Source organism: Drosophila biarmipes, chromosome 2L, assembly GCF_025231255.1.
Source record: "Drosophila biarmipes strain raj3 chromosome 2L, RU_DBia_V1.1, whole genome shotgun sequence".
In the NCBI taxonomy this organism is placed as follows: Eukaryota; Metazoa; Arthropoda; class Insecta; order Diptera; family Drosophilidae; genus Drosophila; species Drosophila biarmipes.
Window position 1 is genome coordinate 21,588,982 of NC_066612.1, and position 17,277 is coordinate 21,606,258.

A 17,277-nucleotide genomic window follows, 5' to 3' on the forward strand; every position below is an offset into this window, starting at 1 on the left:
GCCTTGAGTGTTGACTGAGTAGCTGGGCGGGGGGCGGGAAGCTTCCTTGCTCCGCCAGATTGGTTTTTTAATTAAGCAAAAGGTGGAACGAAGACGAAGCAGCCCTAAGGGCCGCGCGACTGGACTGTAAATTGCCTTGGCCCACGAAAAGGATGCATTTCGAGGTTGCTACGTCAATCACCTGCGGGATGACGCAGCGCGATTGAAAGATATCGGCGGGCTATTGAAACCCTTTTTAATTTGCTAAAATCGGAAATGACAATGCCAAGTGCACACAAGTTTTTCAAAACTCATAAAAAACTTTAAACAAAAAACATACAACACCAAAAACAATGGGATGGCACTGAATTCATGTGTGACTACTTAGTTATTATCAATATTAGGCGCAAGAAAAGGGTTTAACGATTTCAGATTTAGTTTAAGATCATGCTCAAAGTTGTTAAAAGTAATTCATGCCGATCTGATTACACTGAAACACTGAAGTAATAAAACAAGGGTTAAAATGAAATGTGAAAAAGACAATTTAGACATTGAAGTTAATAAAACACTGAGGAAGGGATATACACAGGAAGCTTTTCAATATCAGGATTTGTTATTTAGTAAACATAATTTAAATTATATTAGTTATCATATTATAAATGGCACATCCGTTAGCTTTTACTAATTTAGCATTTATTGCCGCTTAAAAATAAAAAGTAAGTTCTTCAGCAATGTTAGTGTTAATTTATTAAAATTCTAACGATCTCCAAATACCTTTCCTGGAGCAGTGTTATTAAGAGGATACACTAGGATGCCCTGGATGATCGTGGGACCAGAAACCACACAAAGAACTCAATCCAAACACAGAACACATTCAGCGTGCAACACCACAGGCCAAGCGGGTAGGGAACACCAAACATTCACGGGGAGGGACTCGGAAAGGGAGCAAGCTCAAGCGACAAGTAGCAGACAAGGAGGTTAGAGCCCGCAACCGGAAGAAAGGAAGGGCGATCGACCCACACCGACCTGCTGATCGTGGAGTCCGCCGCACCAGCTGCCCCGCCAGCACCACCGCCCGCGCCACCGCAGGTGGCTGCCGCGGCCACGGCGGCGAACACGGTGGCGCACTCCAGCGGGGACCGCGGTCTCCGGTCGCCGGCCAGGAGCGGCACTTGCAGGCGCTGGAAGGCAGGGTCGTAGCTGAAGGAGGTGCGCGAGCCGGGGTGCGGGTGCTGTCCTGGCGCTCCGGCCGCCTGGAGCGGCGAGGAGAGCGAGGTGTCCGGCGAACTGGCGTAGAACGGCGAGTGGGGGTAGGCGTATATGGAGGGACTGGCGCTGAAAGCCCCTGTGGCTGCGGGGCCACCTCCTCCTCCTGCCGCCAGGGCCATCCCCGATGCGGTCCTGGGCTGCGAGTGCGGGTGGTGCTGCGGACTGCTCCCGGCACTACTTGGGATCGGAATCGCCCGACTCGCCGACCGGGTGTACATCGTGGGCGAGAACTGGTCTATGGCCTCCTCGTAGTCCTCCTCGGCGCTCGAGCCCAGGCACAGATGGGTGTCGCTGGCCGCGCCGCTCGGGTTGCTCGTGGGCCACAGGGACTCGTCCACGCAGAAGGAGCTCCGCCCCGACTGCGACCTGTTGTAGTAGTACAGCTGGGGGTTCAGTCGGTGCACGAAGGTCGGGTCGTGGGGCCCTCCTATGTGCGGGTTGCTGAAGGCCCGCTTCCGACCTCCCATCCCACCGGGGATCAGCGAAGCGGCTCTGGAGCTGGATTTCATGTGGATTGGGGTGTTGGCAAGGCAAAGGCGCGCAGTTTAAATAAAAATAAGAGGTTTAGAGGCATAAGAGAGGTTGCAAGCAGCTTTAGACGTGTAGGTTTCTCTAGATTTTTGCATTTTCTTTCTTTTTCGCCAATGGAAACTATAATATAATCGCTGGGCAGGGAGGGAGGGATTGGTGCCAGGCAACAAGGGTCGATTCGGTGTTGCTGCAATGAAGTGATCAAGTTGCGATTCGGTGGTGAACTGTGTCGGTGGCAGGTACTTGGGTGAGCCATTCTCATGGGTTGATAGTCAACGCATTTTGAGATATCAGTTGAAATGAATCCCTGAATTTCGTCAGAGGTTAGAGTCGCCAATAAACATATGTTTTCAATCATAATGAATATTTGTTTAACATAAAAGAAAATGGCATGACTATGTTCTGTATAATCTGCTGAATTGTTAGTGCAATTTTGTTTGTGCAGAATCTATCTACAAGAGCCGCACTTCAAACCCTCAAAACCAGGAAAGAATTTAGAGGCGACTGCTCATAGCGAGGGAAGCCCGTTCTGTTTCCACTTCATTTGCCAGCACAACAGCAACAGGGAAAATTGTGATGCAACATTTGCGGCAACGTGTCGATGCGCTCCAGTTCTCGGCATAAACAACATCCAACTGCCGAGGACGCAACGTCGGACTCAGCTGCCGCAGATGATGGATGTGGCATGCCACACGCAATTTGTGCATCGAAAATGAAACTGACAAAATCCAAGAGAAACACGAGGCAGTGCAGAAATTTGTCAATTACGATGTGGCAAATGATCTCCTCAAATAGGCCAAAAACGAACATTTCCTTTCGAAGTTGTTTGATCTGTGCCAGAGTGACGACATCTTTGAGGGTGAAGAGCAAGTTTCCATTTTAAGGTCAGGATGAATTTCTTTCTATAGCTAAACGCATTAGTTAAACGAAACGAGGCATGGAAAAGAAGGATTTTCCCTCTAAACTCCTGATCAACCTATAATATCGAGGGTCTTTTCACATTTAAGCTCAAACTATAAACCAAAACCAACTAGGAAGGGCCGGGCTATCCTGAAAATGGCAGCAATTTCGTCTTTTTCAAATTTCCTCCAGAGTTTTTGGATTGCACTCAGTAGAATAAATTGGGGCACATGTCTGTTTTCCCCTGCCTTCGGGTTTTTGGCTTTCTGTTTTGACTGCATAGAAGTTTTTCTTTTACAACTCGTTTTGTTCCTTGATTTTCCTGCTACAATTTTAATTGTTGATTTCAAGTTTCCGGAAACTGTTTGTGCTCCACATAAGAGTTTAACTTTAAGAGAGCAAGATCGGCTGAGGAAATAAGCAGAATTTTGTACTTTTCACTGGAAAATCTTACTGGCACCCTTGGTAAGGTAATTACTTCGCATTGTTTGCACTCGCCAATCGCTGATACCTTCACCAAGTCATCCCCTTGGGGATCCAGAGTCATCCTGGCCCCTGGCTTGTCATCGTCCTGTCCTCCACCTCTCGCAGCTTGCATAATAGCAGAGTGGCAAATTAGCATACAGTGAACAGCACAAAACGGGCAACACACAAAAAGAAAACGACCCCATTGAAAACTTGGAAAATTGCGGCTGCATTGTTGTTGCAGCAGCAAATTAAATGCACATTACATGCAGCGGTTCCCCGGCCACCGCCGTTTTCATTTGCCATTGTGTTTTCCGCTTTGTTGTTGCTCAGTGTGTCGCCCCAGAGCCAACGAGGAAATAAAAGTTTCAACGAAAAATAGTTGAAAACAAGCATTGTTGAGCTGGACAAAATTAGGTGAGTGGAGCTGCGGCCGAAGGAAACCTGCAGAGGGAGTTCCCAAACGGGAGCCTCGAAACTGCGATCGCAGATAGGACACAAAAAATCGTTGAAAAGAAATTTTCAGGCAGCTCGAAGAAAAATTTCGGGGGAGGGGTAAATAATCGCCTGACCGTTTTGTTTTCGCAGTTTATCTGCGGATTTTCATCGCTCGCCGCTGCTGTTTCTGCTTCTGACCACTTTTACCGCCAGGCCAAGCCAAATTTATCTGCGAATTGTCTCTCGTTGGTTTCTATTTACGTAATTTGGTTTCCAGAGCTCGCGGTTTCGTTCGCAATTCGGCAGTTTGAGTTGACAGCACAATTAGCTCCAAAGGACAGCAGAAAGGCTTGCGTAAGCGCGAGGGGAGGGGGCAGATTAGATAGAAAGATGGAAGTCAGCGCCAAAAGCAAGATACACAACCCCATGGCACTTCATTTGGAGCTCCTTCGGTTTGTAGAGAGAAAACGAGACTTGGATGGCAGAGGAGCAGGAATTATTTGAACTAATTAGGTCACAAGCTTGTTTCGCCCAAAAACAACTCAAGATTATCGTTTTCAACTTCCAAAGAACAAAGTGCAGCTAAAATATTTAAATCTGATTTGATCAAACTGTATCTTATGGCTGGCACACAGTTATTTTCTTGAAACAATAGAATGCCAAGCCTCTGAAGTGCGCACATGATTAGGGCAATAACTGACCGCTAACTTTGGCTTTTCTAGGCTAGGTTTATTTACAAGTTAGTGTTTTGATGCGTGAATAGGTTATTCAATGCTTTAAATGGGACGGAACAGTGATTAACTCGAGTAGGTGGATGCAAGGAGAGAAAGAGTGCGTGTTTACTTGATGAGTGGCGGGGTAAAGGTTGGTTTACATGGAACTACTCACATACACATAGAGGTTCCTAAGTTTTTTCAGTTTTCGTGCTTACCTGTAAAGAAAGGAAAGTGGAATTTATTAGTTAGTAAAAACAATCCAAAAAACTATTAGAATTCAAATTTTCAACTGCCCGCTCTGCATGCCCGTTACGAACTACTTGTTACACTGCTTGCCCATTGCGAACTACTTGTTTCACTGCTTGCCCTTTTAAGTACTTCAATGCTCCGCCAGAGGGCCCAAACCGCTTTAATAAAAACTGCTTTGTGGACCTCTTTCCGGACATAAAACTGCTTTCTACAGTTTGGTTTTCACATTTAGCAAGGCACAATAGCTCCAAAACTATGAGATAACTGCTTTAACGGAAACAAGCAGTCCTGTCGAATTCGGATTACTGAAGTCGGTAATGTAAAATAAGAAATGTAAAACTAAGTCAACACATTATTAGGCGTTTAATAGAACTATTTGCGTTAGTAATAAATAACAATAAAATTGCTATTGTTCTGCTTAGGTAGGCTGGAATATTGGGCAAACTATCTAAAACGTGAAACCATTACTGGTTACTCGTACAATTAGGCACAGTTATAAGAACTTTCATACAAGTGAAAGTGCGAAATAAATTTAAATTCAGATAATTATTTTGTATTTCCTTGCTTTTTTCTTTTAGTCAAAGCAAAATTTTAAAAAGAAAGCCAAAACCCGAAACGCAATAAAAAAGTGTTTACGCCTGACGCAATTTTTTTTGTTTTGTAAGAAAAATGGCAACAAATACAAACAAGGCGATAATGTGCAGTGCACAAAGCGATCAATAACGAAATCGGAAAGAGAGACAGAGAGCGCAGTGCAGAAGGGGGAGAGGCGGAATCAGAAGCAGTAACAAAACAAAACAGCGGCGATAGAATGCAATTAGAAGACGCAATTAGAAGAGAGGAGCAAAACAAAATAATTCACGTGTGTAAAAGACTGCCGCTGTAAGAGAGCGACGGAGCGGAGCGCAGGCAGAACTCGAGTGATAAGCTTTCGGGCCCTCTCTCGCGCCTCTCGCAGAATCGATTGCCTCCGAGTCTTGTGTCGCATTTGTTTTGCTTTTGCTTTGCATTCTCCTTCTTCCGTCTACAATAAAAATAGCAATTTGCGCACTATTTTTAAATGTTTTGGGAAATTGTTTAACGTTTTATTTCTCGCTCTCTGATTTCGCGTTTTGTTGTTTGTCCGTTTCAGTTTGTTGTTGCCGTCAATCACAGAGAGAGGAAAGCAAAAAGTTCAGAGAACAAGATCAGCTTCGGTTCCCTCTAATGGGTATTTGTCAACATGCTGATCAGCCCTATGTACGAAACCAGTAGGAGATATGTAGTGCACAGTGGTTATTTGTGAGATAATGTAGTCGTGAGATAATGTAGTTCGAATCCTCAAGGATTTTCGAGGAGCAAATGGAATGTACGCGAGCCCTAAAATACCCCTAAAAGAGTGCGAACAGAAAGCCTGCAGCAGATATTGCCAAACAGAAAGAGAATCGGCGAACGGCAACCCCTCACACGCCCCTTTCGATATCGCTCATACGTATGAGATACACCACACCGTATACTGTGCACACACTCACGACAATTTGCTAAGCGCCTTGGCGCCAACCGACGAACGACAAAATCTATTATTTTCGATTTTTCACTATCCGTCCATGGGTTGTCTTTCGCCTAAGGCCCCTGGCTACCACCACCACCCATGTGTCCATTTCACCGGGGACTTCACGTAAGACAAGCATAATCGATGGCCCGCCGGCTGTCTCTTATCACAGAACTCGACTCAACTGATACCTGATAAGAAGAAAGCAAAAGAAAGAAGGCAGGCGGAACACGCGCGCTGCAACCGGGCTGCTTTCAGTTTCCCCAATCGATAAAGCCCGAAAATACAAAACTTCGTTCTGCCTGCAGTGTTTCCGGATGACAAAAAAAGAACAGGAAAGTCATCCACACCAGCTCTTCTGACTTCTCATTCCGGCGTGAGAAAACCAGTTTCATTCGTTCAAAACTGGGATTTGCATTTTGTTAACTCTATGTTCCTATTTCCAAGGGGCAAAGGGGATATTTAGGCGTCGAAACCAAGCTCCTTTCATTCAAAATGCCACAACACAATAGCCCACCAGGAAGCCTTGTCGTAAAATATTTACACATACTGTGTTTATGCGATGCCGAATTCACGCCATCATTTCACGCTTTCAGCCGATTCGTGTGTGCATAAACGCCATTTCGTGAATTCGGCAACACACGAAAGTTGACTGTGATTTCAGCCTGAAAGCGTGACTTTGAGGTGCGCAACCAACTTAACGCTATGCAGACCGCGTGCAACGCTCCTTGGCTCTTGGATTAGTGCCCAAAAAGCACTCAGTGACTTTGGAAAATAATTTTCCGGCTCTTATTTGCCGACTGTAAATTAAGAATTTTAGTTTATCCATCGCGTTGTTTGGTTTGTTTACATTTTGTAAAAGTGTGACCAGACTAAAGTACCTAATTTTACACGTCTGGCATCTCTACTAAAAGCAAATCACGAAATGATATGTCTCGTATAAGCAGGGGTTATTTCTACATTGCGCTTTTAAGAAATCGTGATTCCTATCGTATAAACATAGTAACAGTTGCGGGATTGCAGTTTGCAATTGTTTAATGAGTCCCGACCCCCAACCCTGCTAATAGGCGCACACACAAATCAGCAGTACCGGCGGAGAGCAATCAAACGATCGTCTGCTGACCTCGATCTACCGTATTGGAAATGGCATTGTGCAATGGATTTTATCTGGGAAAATGGCTCAGCCATCTTGACTTGGGGAAAATGCATTTCCAATTGATTCGCGCTCTTGCCCCGCGAACTAATGTATCTTTAAAAGTGTTCTCAGCCCCATGATGCACTCTGTGCGGAAATCAAATTTGGCAATGACAAATTGACCGATCACAAGGCAATGTAAATGCAAATAGAAAACCAAAATAAACGCTATGCAAGTCAGGCGAAAGTGCAATGGCTGAGACAAAGGAATTACCTGCACTTAAAATATCAACAAATGATATTTCTAGGTAGTTTTTTACCTTCTTATGCCGCCCTTTCTTTATAATTATTGCTTGAACTTCAGGATCCCGACAAGGGTTGTCTCATGTTTATGATCTCTTCGAGTATGCCCCATAAACCCCTGTGGTAAGTTGAATTCGCCGGGAGACGGCGCAAGAAACGTTCATTGAATGCAATTTCTCCTATTCCTATTTATTTCATTTTAATTTACCTCGTGCCGCTGTTTTCATCCGTTTTTCGTGTCCACGACAACTGCATGTGTCTTTTCGATTTCCCGCCCTCTGTGCGCGAATGAGTGTTTGTCTCGCTGACAAACAATAATTAGGCAAAGTAAATACATTAATTTCGCATTTTCGCGCGTGAGGCAAATTAATGCGAAATTAATGGAGCGTCAAGGCGTCTGCTGCTCACTTGAATCGCCCAGCCATAGCCGCAGACATATAGTAGACATCATAGTACACCCGAATGCTCACTCAATTTGCCAAGTGTTCGGTTGCAATTTAATTAGTAATTTATTAACTGGCACTTGGGCAGCAGTGCAGCGCCAGACAGCAGGAAAAGTGATTCAGGGAGGAATGACTAACCATTAGATAGGAAATGTAACGTTCACAAAACTGTTCGACACGCAACTCGATCTTCTTGGTGGGTTCACTGAGTTCGATCACTGACGAACAAAAGATAGCATTCAAGTTTAACAAACAATAATATTATTACTTTTCATCGAGGTTGTTTCCCATTTATATTTAAGTGTATTATTCATTTATACTTATTTATTTTGGATATTTAATTAAGTTTCTGAATCAGTTTTACGGAATATTGATTATTTTATAATAAAAAAGCGTTCCTCACTGAAGGCTAGATACATTAATTGCCCCCCTTTACTCCCTATGAATATGGCAACTTCAATCTGCCCACGGAATTCGATTAACTTCCTTTGTCCGTGTGTTTGGGTGTATTCGCTCAGCCCGGTTCGTGGGCGTGGGCGTTCGTGTGGATGCCGTGTGGGCGTTGTCAGGCCAAGGAGAAGGGGGAGCTGGAGCAGAACAGCTGTTCCCTGCCGACTCCGCACAGCTGCTACATGTCCCCTCAAAAAAATAGGAAAACTGGCAAACAAAGGGGCCAGAGAGCGATGGCAGGGCGATTGCATCTATGGAGTTTCTGTAAGGGGAATCGGAGTGCTCACTGTATGGTGTGTGAGGACGGTGACTAATAAACACTCTCGCAGGCAACAGAGACTCGCACTCTGCCAACAAACAACTACAAACAAAACAGTAAAAATCACCAGCACTGGCAGCTAAAACAAAATAGGAGCCGGCGAAATAGCTAAACCGAACAGGCAGCCAGACAAAGAAAAACCGGCTCAAAACTATATGTACATCAACCGGACTGCACAAAAATAATAAAAGCAAGTGCAAAAATTATACTTCTGAGCTTATGCCGCTAGTGGTTTTTTAAAAATTATGGATTCCTTTTAAACTAAAATGATTAATGAAAAGTAATTAGTAAATCCTTATAAAAGTATAAGATTGTCCCAAAAAAGCTGTGAGAGACAAATCGAAAATTAGGAATCTTCAAAAATACCTAAATCTTCGGAGGAATTTCCCGTTAAAAAAAAACATTTATTACTAGAGACAAATCTTTAGGAGCTAATTAAATTCGGTTTCAAGTTATTAGAATGCATAGTTTTCAAAAACAAACTTGTGGAAGATAAGATATGGATTGTGAAAGGAAAACAAGTCCGGCAACCAAATATAAACACAAAGAAAGATGCTGAAACGTGATAATGAAAATTTCGGCAAGTCATTGTATTATATATTTCAAAAATGTAGTTCTACTATCTGAGGACTTTTAATCTCCGATAGAAAGTTGAACTAAATGGGCAACACAAATCCCGTAATGAATGATCGGCGGGACAAAGAAGTTGATTAAATACTCGTATGTGAATGGAAGTGGGGGAATGCGATTGTAGGTGCAACATGAGAATTCAAACGAGAGATACAAGCTCTTAGCTTAGCGAAACGAAACGGAAATGAATAGTATACAAATCGGCAAAAAATATTGTTGGCCAGTGAATGCTATTTGGAAGAACCTAACTATCTAGGAAATCGGCCAAAGTTTCTAAAAAAAAGTTCTTACTTTTCAAAAACGCGTAAAATCAACGGAGCTGGATTTATATGAAACTACGCTGCTGACCACTTTTTTTTACGTATTTTATCCCGAAATTAAACCTTTTATACCAATTAACAATCGTAATAAATTTTTCTATTCACCCCTCCAAAAGGAAAAATAGCATGTTCCCGTTTAAATTATCTTAAAATTAAATAAGAACAAGTGCATCGACTATCAGATATCCTGTATGGGATAGACAAAGTATGTAAATAAGTATTTAAAATTTTGGGTGTGCCATATTTAAGTGCAAGAGTGGATAAGAGGCCGATAAGTAAGGGTATTTGAACCGGACAAATATATTCCCCTTTTTCCAGTTCGATGACCCCACAATAAATAAAAAAGCAACTTAGGTGCGAAAACAGTGGATGGAACCTAACTAACTAGGCCTTTGCACATCCGTATTGGGTCAAAACGAATGCCTGATAAGGGAAATGCATTTTGTCACGCACATTTTTGTTTTGGAACCGCTTTGAGGTTCGGTTCATCGTTCATCACCTTCCACTCGGGTGAGGGAGTAGTTTTTCCTAGTCGCCGACACGCTTATTAGGTCTTTCTTTCTATTCGCCCACTTGTGGATTTCAGGTCAACAAATGTTCGTCGCGACGAAGTGCGTCACAATCAGAATACGTCAGCCGTGGCAACCAAAAGGCAAACGTTTATGCTCATTTGTGTTATTATTTCTATTGTTTCTGTTAAATAAAATTGTATTTTAAATGTGTTTTTCGTGAGGGACTAGAACTGTTATTTCGCTTTCTCCCAACCATAATAGTTTTACTTTCCTCATTAGGTTTCCTTGCCAGTTTTTGCTTGACTAGCTTAATCATATTTGTTTTATGAACTTATTTAAAAATGATTTACCATAAAAAGAATATATAAAAAGTTTCCTCCATAAATGTAAGGATCCAATTCAATAAATGCATGAAAATGCGCCCTATCCATAAACATAATATATAAAATTGTCTGCATAAACGTGATCAATACAGACGAACTAACGAACCCAAATTAAATGTATTCTTAAAATCTCGCTTTTCGGACGGACGGATGACAAGATCGATATTATATTATTAAATTATTTAAATTAAACTAATGGTGTTGCTACTAAGATTTCCTCTTCGCGACCCTAGCACTTTCGTTGTACACTTTTCTGAAGAACTTTCGCCACAAACCTCTGGGAAGTACTCGGGAAAAGTTGAAAAACCATCCGGCAATTCCTATCGAACGTTTTAACGACCTTTTCCAATAGTGCAGACAACCCACGCCCCCGCAGTTTGTGTGAACGATGCTAATTGAAGGAAAGGCGCAACTAAAAAAGATGTAAACACTTTTTACACTTTTCATGTCTGCCAACTTTCACGTGCAACTTCAGCGCAGTCTACTCGCTTTTCACCCAGCGCCGTTTGACATTTTCCCGGCGTTTGTTTTTTATTGATTTTCGGTTCGAGTAACTTTCCAGCAAGTGGAAATTGCGTTTCAGTTCAGTTTCGAGCCTTCCCCCAAAATGCAAATCCATAATCAACTTTTCCGCGATTTGCAGTTTGCTTGTTTGCCCACACACGATAATAATAATTTCGCTTTTTCCACCCGTGTGCCGGTTGTTATTTTTGCTGTCAAGGTCGTTCTTCGGCGGGGTGGTACCTCCGCCCAGCCTCAGAACTGCCGCCCTCCTCAGTTCCCGATTGCGGCAACAGTTAACTCTCGCCTAAACAAGCGCTTCCGCATTTTCCAACTGAACTGTGTTCTCTTCGCCTATTTGTGGTCATTGCTGTGGCCCTCTTACCCGACAATCAACTCCCTGGAAATGGGGGCCTAGGTAGGCCCACTTACAGAATAATTCGAAACTGGTCCGTACGTAAGGTTTTTAAGAATGTGGGCGCCATAAAAGAGTTTATAATTCATACAATTAGGACGGTTATAGAAATGGAATCTGGTTTTTAACCCTTGACTAAGTTGTGCAAAAATGTATCTAAAAACACGGAAGAACTATAGTCGAGTGCCTCGACTATCAGGTAGCCGCTTATCGCTTAAGAGATCAAAAGGGGAATGGAGATATATGTACGTATAGCAACAAAGCGATACTTTAGCGCCACCAATTTCAGTATTTTAGGTCTAAGCGTTTCGTCCATTTGTGGGCGTTAGAGTGCTAGTGGCAAACTTTTTTTAAGTCAATCAATAGGTAATAATATTACTAATACACTTCAGTTTAAATTTTGTCTATGAAAACTATGGCCGCCCCAGTTTTGGGTGTTTTTTGGGTGCAAGAGTCGGCGTGACAAAATTGCACCTAGCAAACGATAGGTATCGGTGTGACCAATAAATTTAATCTATTATTTTTGTAGGCGCTACAGTTTTTCGCGAATGGTGGGCGCGGCGGCATCCGGCTGAAAAATCTTAAGTTCCGAGATCTCTGCGTTCATACGAAGAGACGGACATGGAGGGATCGGCTTTGGGCTATTCTTGGGCTTTCCTCGTAGCGCTTGTTTGTTTCAACAGGGTGTTACGCGCTCTATAAGGCTAACAACAAACGCCGATAACAATTTTTTTAAAAATAATTTTGTTGTTTTGTAAAACTTTTAGTTTTTATTATCAATACCCATCTACAAACATAAATATAAAAGTTAATAAAAAATTCGCTAATTCAAAACAGTGCGAGTGCGAGGGTGACGAAAATATATTCCTGCAGCAAATCGGCTTTTTACGAGATTTTATTGACACGCCACCTACGTAGGAATGAAAGCTGGATGCTCTTTGGTGTGCAATCTGATAGTCGATGATAAAGCTTTAGAATTTCAGAAGTGGCAATACGAATAAGAATACCTTTCCTTGACTTTTTTTAACTTAAATTATAAAGTTAACAATCCTAAGAAAACTATACAAGCGCCTGAGTCCTAAATTCGAATCCACCGAATAGTATCCTCGTTCTCCACCACTTTTCTTCGCTTGTTAGATCGATTTTGTTGCTTTCTGTTTACATTCCGACTGCTGGCCAATTACTTTAAAGGAAGGGTCTCTGTGTGCCCTTTGTTTGCCACAATATCAAATTAAGCTTGACATGCGAAAAGAGTCGGACAACTTTTGGCACTGTGCGGGGTCTGACTGATTAAATGAAGAGGAACGTTAATAAATAAACATGTCAGTCCAAATTTGGATAGGATGCGATTCTGAAGGCCTTTAATTAATTCTATGGATCGAGATAACGAAATCCTTGTGCCCCAATGCACTTACAGTGCCAATCCAGATGAAGTAGATTTTGTGATATTTTTAATGAAGAAGAAAAATACTGAAGGCTTGCAATAAATCGGTAATTTCTTTCACTGAACAATTTTTTATGTTTTCTAATAATAAGAGATCTAACCACTCATAATAATTGGATTGTCACTTTAATTTATCCTCATATTGTCATTTCAAAAAATACCCGAAATGTTGGGATAAATTCAATTTGCAAGAGTCTTGTATGGGAAGCAGCAGTTTGCATTCGCAGCACATAAACTCAATTGAATTGCGATTATTGACCCACTGTGGGAAGAATGGCACCACAAACTTGGCACTTGGCAGGAGAATCGGAGGGGAATCAGAGTGGGAGGACCGGGGAGGCGGCGAAAGAGATGGCGACATCTATCTGCGGTGGTTGCTATCTTCGCGGACCGTAGAAATTTATGAGCAAATAAATATGCCTGATATTGTCGGTTGTTTTCTTTTCGTTTACTTGGCTTCTTTGTTATTCTTGCCTTTAGTATTTAAATCATGTGCTCTGGGTGCTGTCCTCTTCCCCTGCCACTTCCCATCTATCTAAATGATCGCAGCCAACGGACGTCTATCAATAATATGGTTCTGTATTTCGGCCTTCTCTCATAGGAAACCCACTTTTTCCCAGAGCTTTGCCTTTTTCACTCGCTTAATTCGCCTTTTTTTGGCTGAATTTGACTTGCAAATGTGCCAGAAGTCAATACCCACAGTCAGAGCCAATCATCAATCAATCAATCAGGCGGTTCGAGCGCACGAAGAGGCGCCCGTAAATCAATAAAAGGCGTTCTTCGCTCTGTCAAGGTTTCAAACTTCAGAAAAAATGTCTAAAACAAGTGGGAGAAGTGTCAAGTGTGGGGGAACACAAGCGAAAAATAAAAATATGACAACAAACCGAGCAAAACCCTAGGGGCAGTCGTAATCTGAGGCATTCCCTCTGCCGGCAGTTCGCTTTAATTTCCAGCGATGAAAGTTCAGCCCTCGTCACATGGAAACACCTGTTCAGCATTTCGGTTCGCAGTTCGCAGCGACAGTGGGGCAGGTTGTGAGTCGTCATGTTTTTTGCTTTATGTTTGTTTGATAATGATTAGAGAGCACACCACACACCTCGTTAGCATTCCTGCCTGGCAACAAAGGGAATTTTCTATTTCTAATCGCATTGGAATTCTTTTGGAGCCGTTGCTGAAATTATTCTTGGGTTACGTGGGAGTAGTGGGGGCCAAGTACTTGATGGTCTCTAAGAACGCATGGACTTTTATTTGTTTAGGTATAGATACTTTTGTTTATGTGTGCAGACAATCACAGCTGAATCGGCTTGAATAGTTTAAGTAATCTTCAAACCTGAATAACTATCAGTATTAAGGAACTATGTATAATGCCAAATATCTTTTCGTTTGCCGTGATGTTTGTCTTTTCAACTCAAAAAGTTCTCCCAAACTTTTCTGTTTCTTTATCAAGAACAGATGCACCCTCGCTTAAATGTTCCCATTATGCACTCGCATCGCCCGGGGCCACCAACGGGTTAAACAGCCACTTGAAACGGGGCAACATTGTTGCACTCACCAGACGCCGCTACACACCTCCCCACCCACCGTCCTGAATTTTATCTCAGAAAAACAGCTCGTGGCGTTAAATAGGAAAACAAACAAAACGCCAGGAACAGAGAAAAATTGGAGAAGGTGCTAAAAATATTGGCGCGAAAAAAATACAAAACAAATATTGCAAAACGCTGCGCCAAAATTTAAAAAACTTTGAGCAAATAAGAAGGAAAATGTACACAAAACAAAACTAAAGTTACTTTTTAAAATTTATTTTAATTTTCTTTTAGTTTTTCATATAAAAGATCGAAGTAAGAAGTTATTCTACTTTTTATATCGATCTGGATGACTTACAAAGCTGCTCTATTATTCTCTCTGTGTAACGACTCAGAATTAGAGAGAGTTAGAAACATGAATTAAATCTAATTTATTTCATTGAGTTTAATCAACGCACGAGAAGGCTGCTTACTCTCCCTCTCTTCTCTTTTCCCTCTCCCAAAACGCGTGAGAGTGGAATTGGGAAAAAAAATGCCACGCGCAGCAGAGTTTATTTTTAAGCAACAACAACGCATTATAATGAAGGCAGCAACAACAACATAATGACAAAAACAACAACACATGGTGAAATAGTCGCACATTGATAGGCGATGCTTGATAGCAACAACGAACTCGCCAAACGACCCGAGGGGCGCAGAAGGGGAAGTGGTTTTTCAGGGGGTGGGGTGGGGTGCTGTATCTGACGATGGCCGTATAAAAATCAACTTCAATATTTGTGTCTATTTTTAGACACAAAACGAAGCGATACGAACGCATGAACGTTGATTGTGTGAGTTGAGCGTCCGACAGAAAATGAGAGAGGGAGAGCCAGCCGAAGCGAGAGGGGAGAAAAAGAGCTTGTTGTAAAGCGCCGGCCAACGATCAATTGCACTTACACCAACATCAACAAATCCTAGGAGAACTGCAAAACTCTCTCCAACACGTAAGTGCCTCAGGCCCGTTTGTGTGTGTGAGACGCCAGACAGACGAAGCGACGTCAGAGAGTCTTGTTATTTTTTTTTTTTTGAGTACTCACTATTTTATGAGTGTTAGGGTAGCCCATTTACAATCCATACGACCATTTTCATTAGGGCGGTCCAGAATAAATAAATCTTATTCTCACCCTTTTTCATTGTAAATTGAATGGTGAACAAATTTATTTATAAACGTCCTTTTTTTAGATACAAAATTTGCGAAACGTATTTATAGTGCTTTTAAAAATTACTCATACGACATGTACGTTTAAAATAAATATCAAATCAATTTTTACTTCTTCTCAATAAAATGTGGTGATATTTAAAAGATATATATTTAAGATTAAAAGATTATTTTTAAATTAGTATTCGAAACTTTAAAATATATCTCGAACTATTCTGTCTTAAAGTGAATCATATGATATGTACATAGTGATTCAACAATTAAACCGTTCAAAATATGTAAGTTTCGCATCTTTCGAATTCTATTGATCCAATCGTTGGGCATTTTAAAGCTTCAAATATGGCTACAAATGAAACCATAACAAATTCCCTCAGTCTCATTATTTATTTCCACACTTATCATCGCATGGGCATTATAAATATATAATAAAAACTATATACTCGAAACTATTTCATCATCAATTAGAAAGTCGTGTGGCGCCTATCATAGCACACACCTCCCTTTCCCCTCGCCATCCACATTTCTTGAGCATCAAATTTCCCAAGCGAAGGTCAAGCTGTGTTTTTGGTTTCGTTACATTTTCCACACACTGTTGTAAGCGAATTATTTCCAGTTTTTACTACATTTTGTTACTTTTTACATCACAGTTTTCCCACACACTAGGACAGCGAGTAAGTGCGCAGCGCATAAGGCGAAGCTCATTTTAGCGTAAAGCGTGGCTTTTATGTAAGCCAAAGGGGTCGGAAAGATGGACGGGGCTGGAGCCCCAATATGGCGTACATTTTAGATGTAAACGAGACGAAAATAAAATGGAAATGCATGTTCGTACACTGTGCTCATGTTTATTTAGCTTTATGCCCGTACAGCATTATGAGGAAGTGAATGACAAGTTAACTGGAAAAGGTGCTTCGAGTAAAATATCTAGTTATTGAGTGTTTTTCAGATTGTCTGGCTATCTAGCAGGTACTGCCCAACTAAGTTGTATATTTCAATCAAAACAACGAACATTTATAAAAGCACATGTATCTTTTTATATCAATATCGATTAATAGGTGGCCATCAAAATGAATTTTTAATAGGCGTTGACACATTCGTTTACACTAGTGCTGTTCCCCGATCGTGCACTCTTCCCGGTAAAAGAAATTAGTAATGTAAATTGTATTTAGCGCGAGGAATGGCAACCACAGTTGCTGATAAAAAAGGGTTTTCTTATCTCAAGATTATAATGGTTTCGTTCTACTTCAATTTAGCTAACCGTACTACTTCAGTCGCATTTTTTAATACATTTTTAAGGGACTTAACCCACAACAACGTCTAGACTGATGATTTGCTTCTATGAACCGACATGCAGATACATTTGCACAATCTGCTGGTTTGACAAGCAGGTGTAGGAGATTCAATTTGGATCGGGCAAATTCTAGATGATTAAGATAAGCAAATGGTAGACGAGAGCAGGGAAACAAGATAGCAATGTTGGTCGGTGGGTTGTAAGCCAACCGATAAGGCAGATTCCCGAACGGAAGTGACAACCACGTCAGGAGGTTCTCGAGCGTAACAAGGCGGCACAGAAAGTTCCCTCCTCAGTAGGTCAAATGCGTCAAAACACGACAGGCCCCGAAAAACA

At 41.8% G+C, this 17,277-nt stretch overlaps 1 protein-coding gene across 6 annotated transcripts in view; it reads right to left on the bottom strand.

The window, feature by feature from the left end:
- LOC108033596 (protein bunched, class 1/class 3/D/E isoforms) overlaps positions 1–17,277 on the bottom strand; it is a 94,188-nt gene that overhangs the window by 62,254 nt on the left and 14,657 nt on the right. For 5 of the 6 annotated variants that reach the window (XM_044093923.2, XM_044093922.2, XM_044093926.2 and 2 more), the window contains exon 3: positions 1,006–1,746. The exons of the other annotated variant lie outside the window; for it this stretch is intronic. In XM_044093923.2, the coding sequence (XP_043949858.1) occupies positions 1,006–1,746 (741 nt within the window). The remainder of the gene's footprint in view (positions 1–1,005; positions 1,747–17,277) is intronic. 6 annotated transcript variants of the gene reach the window in all.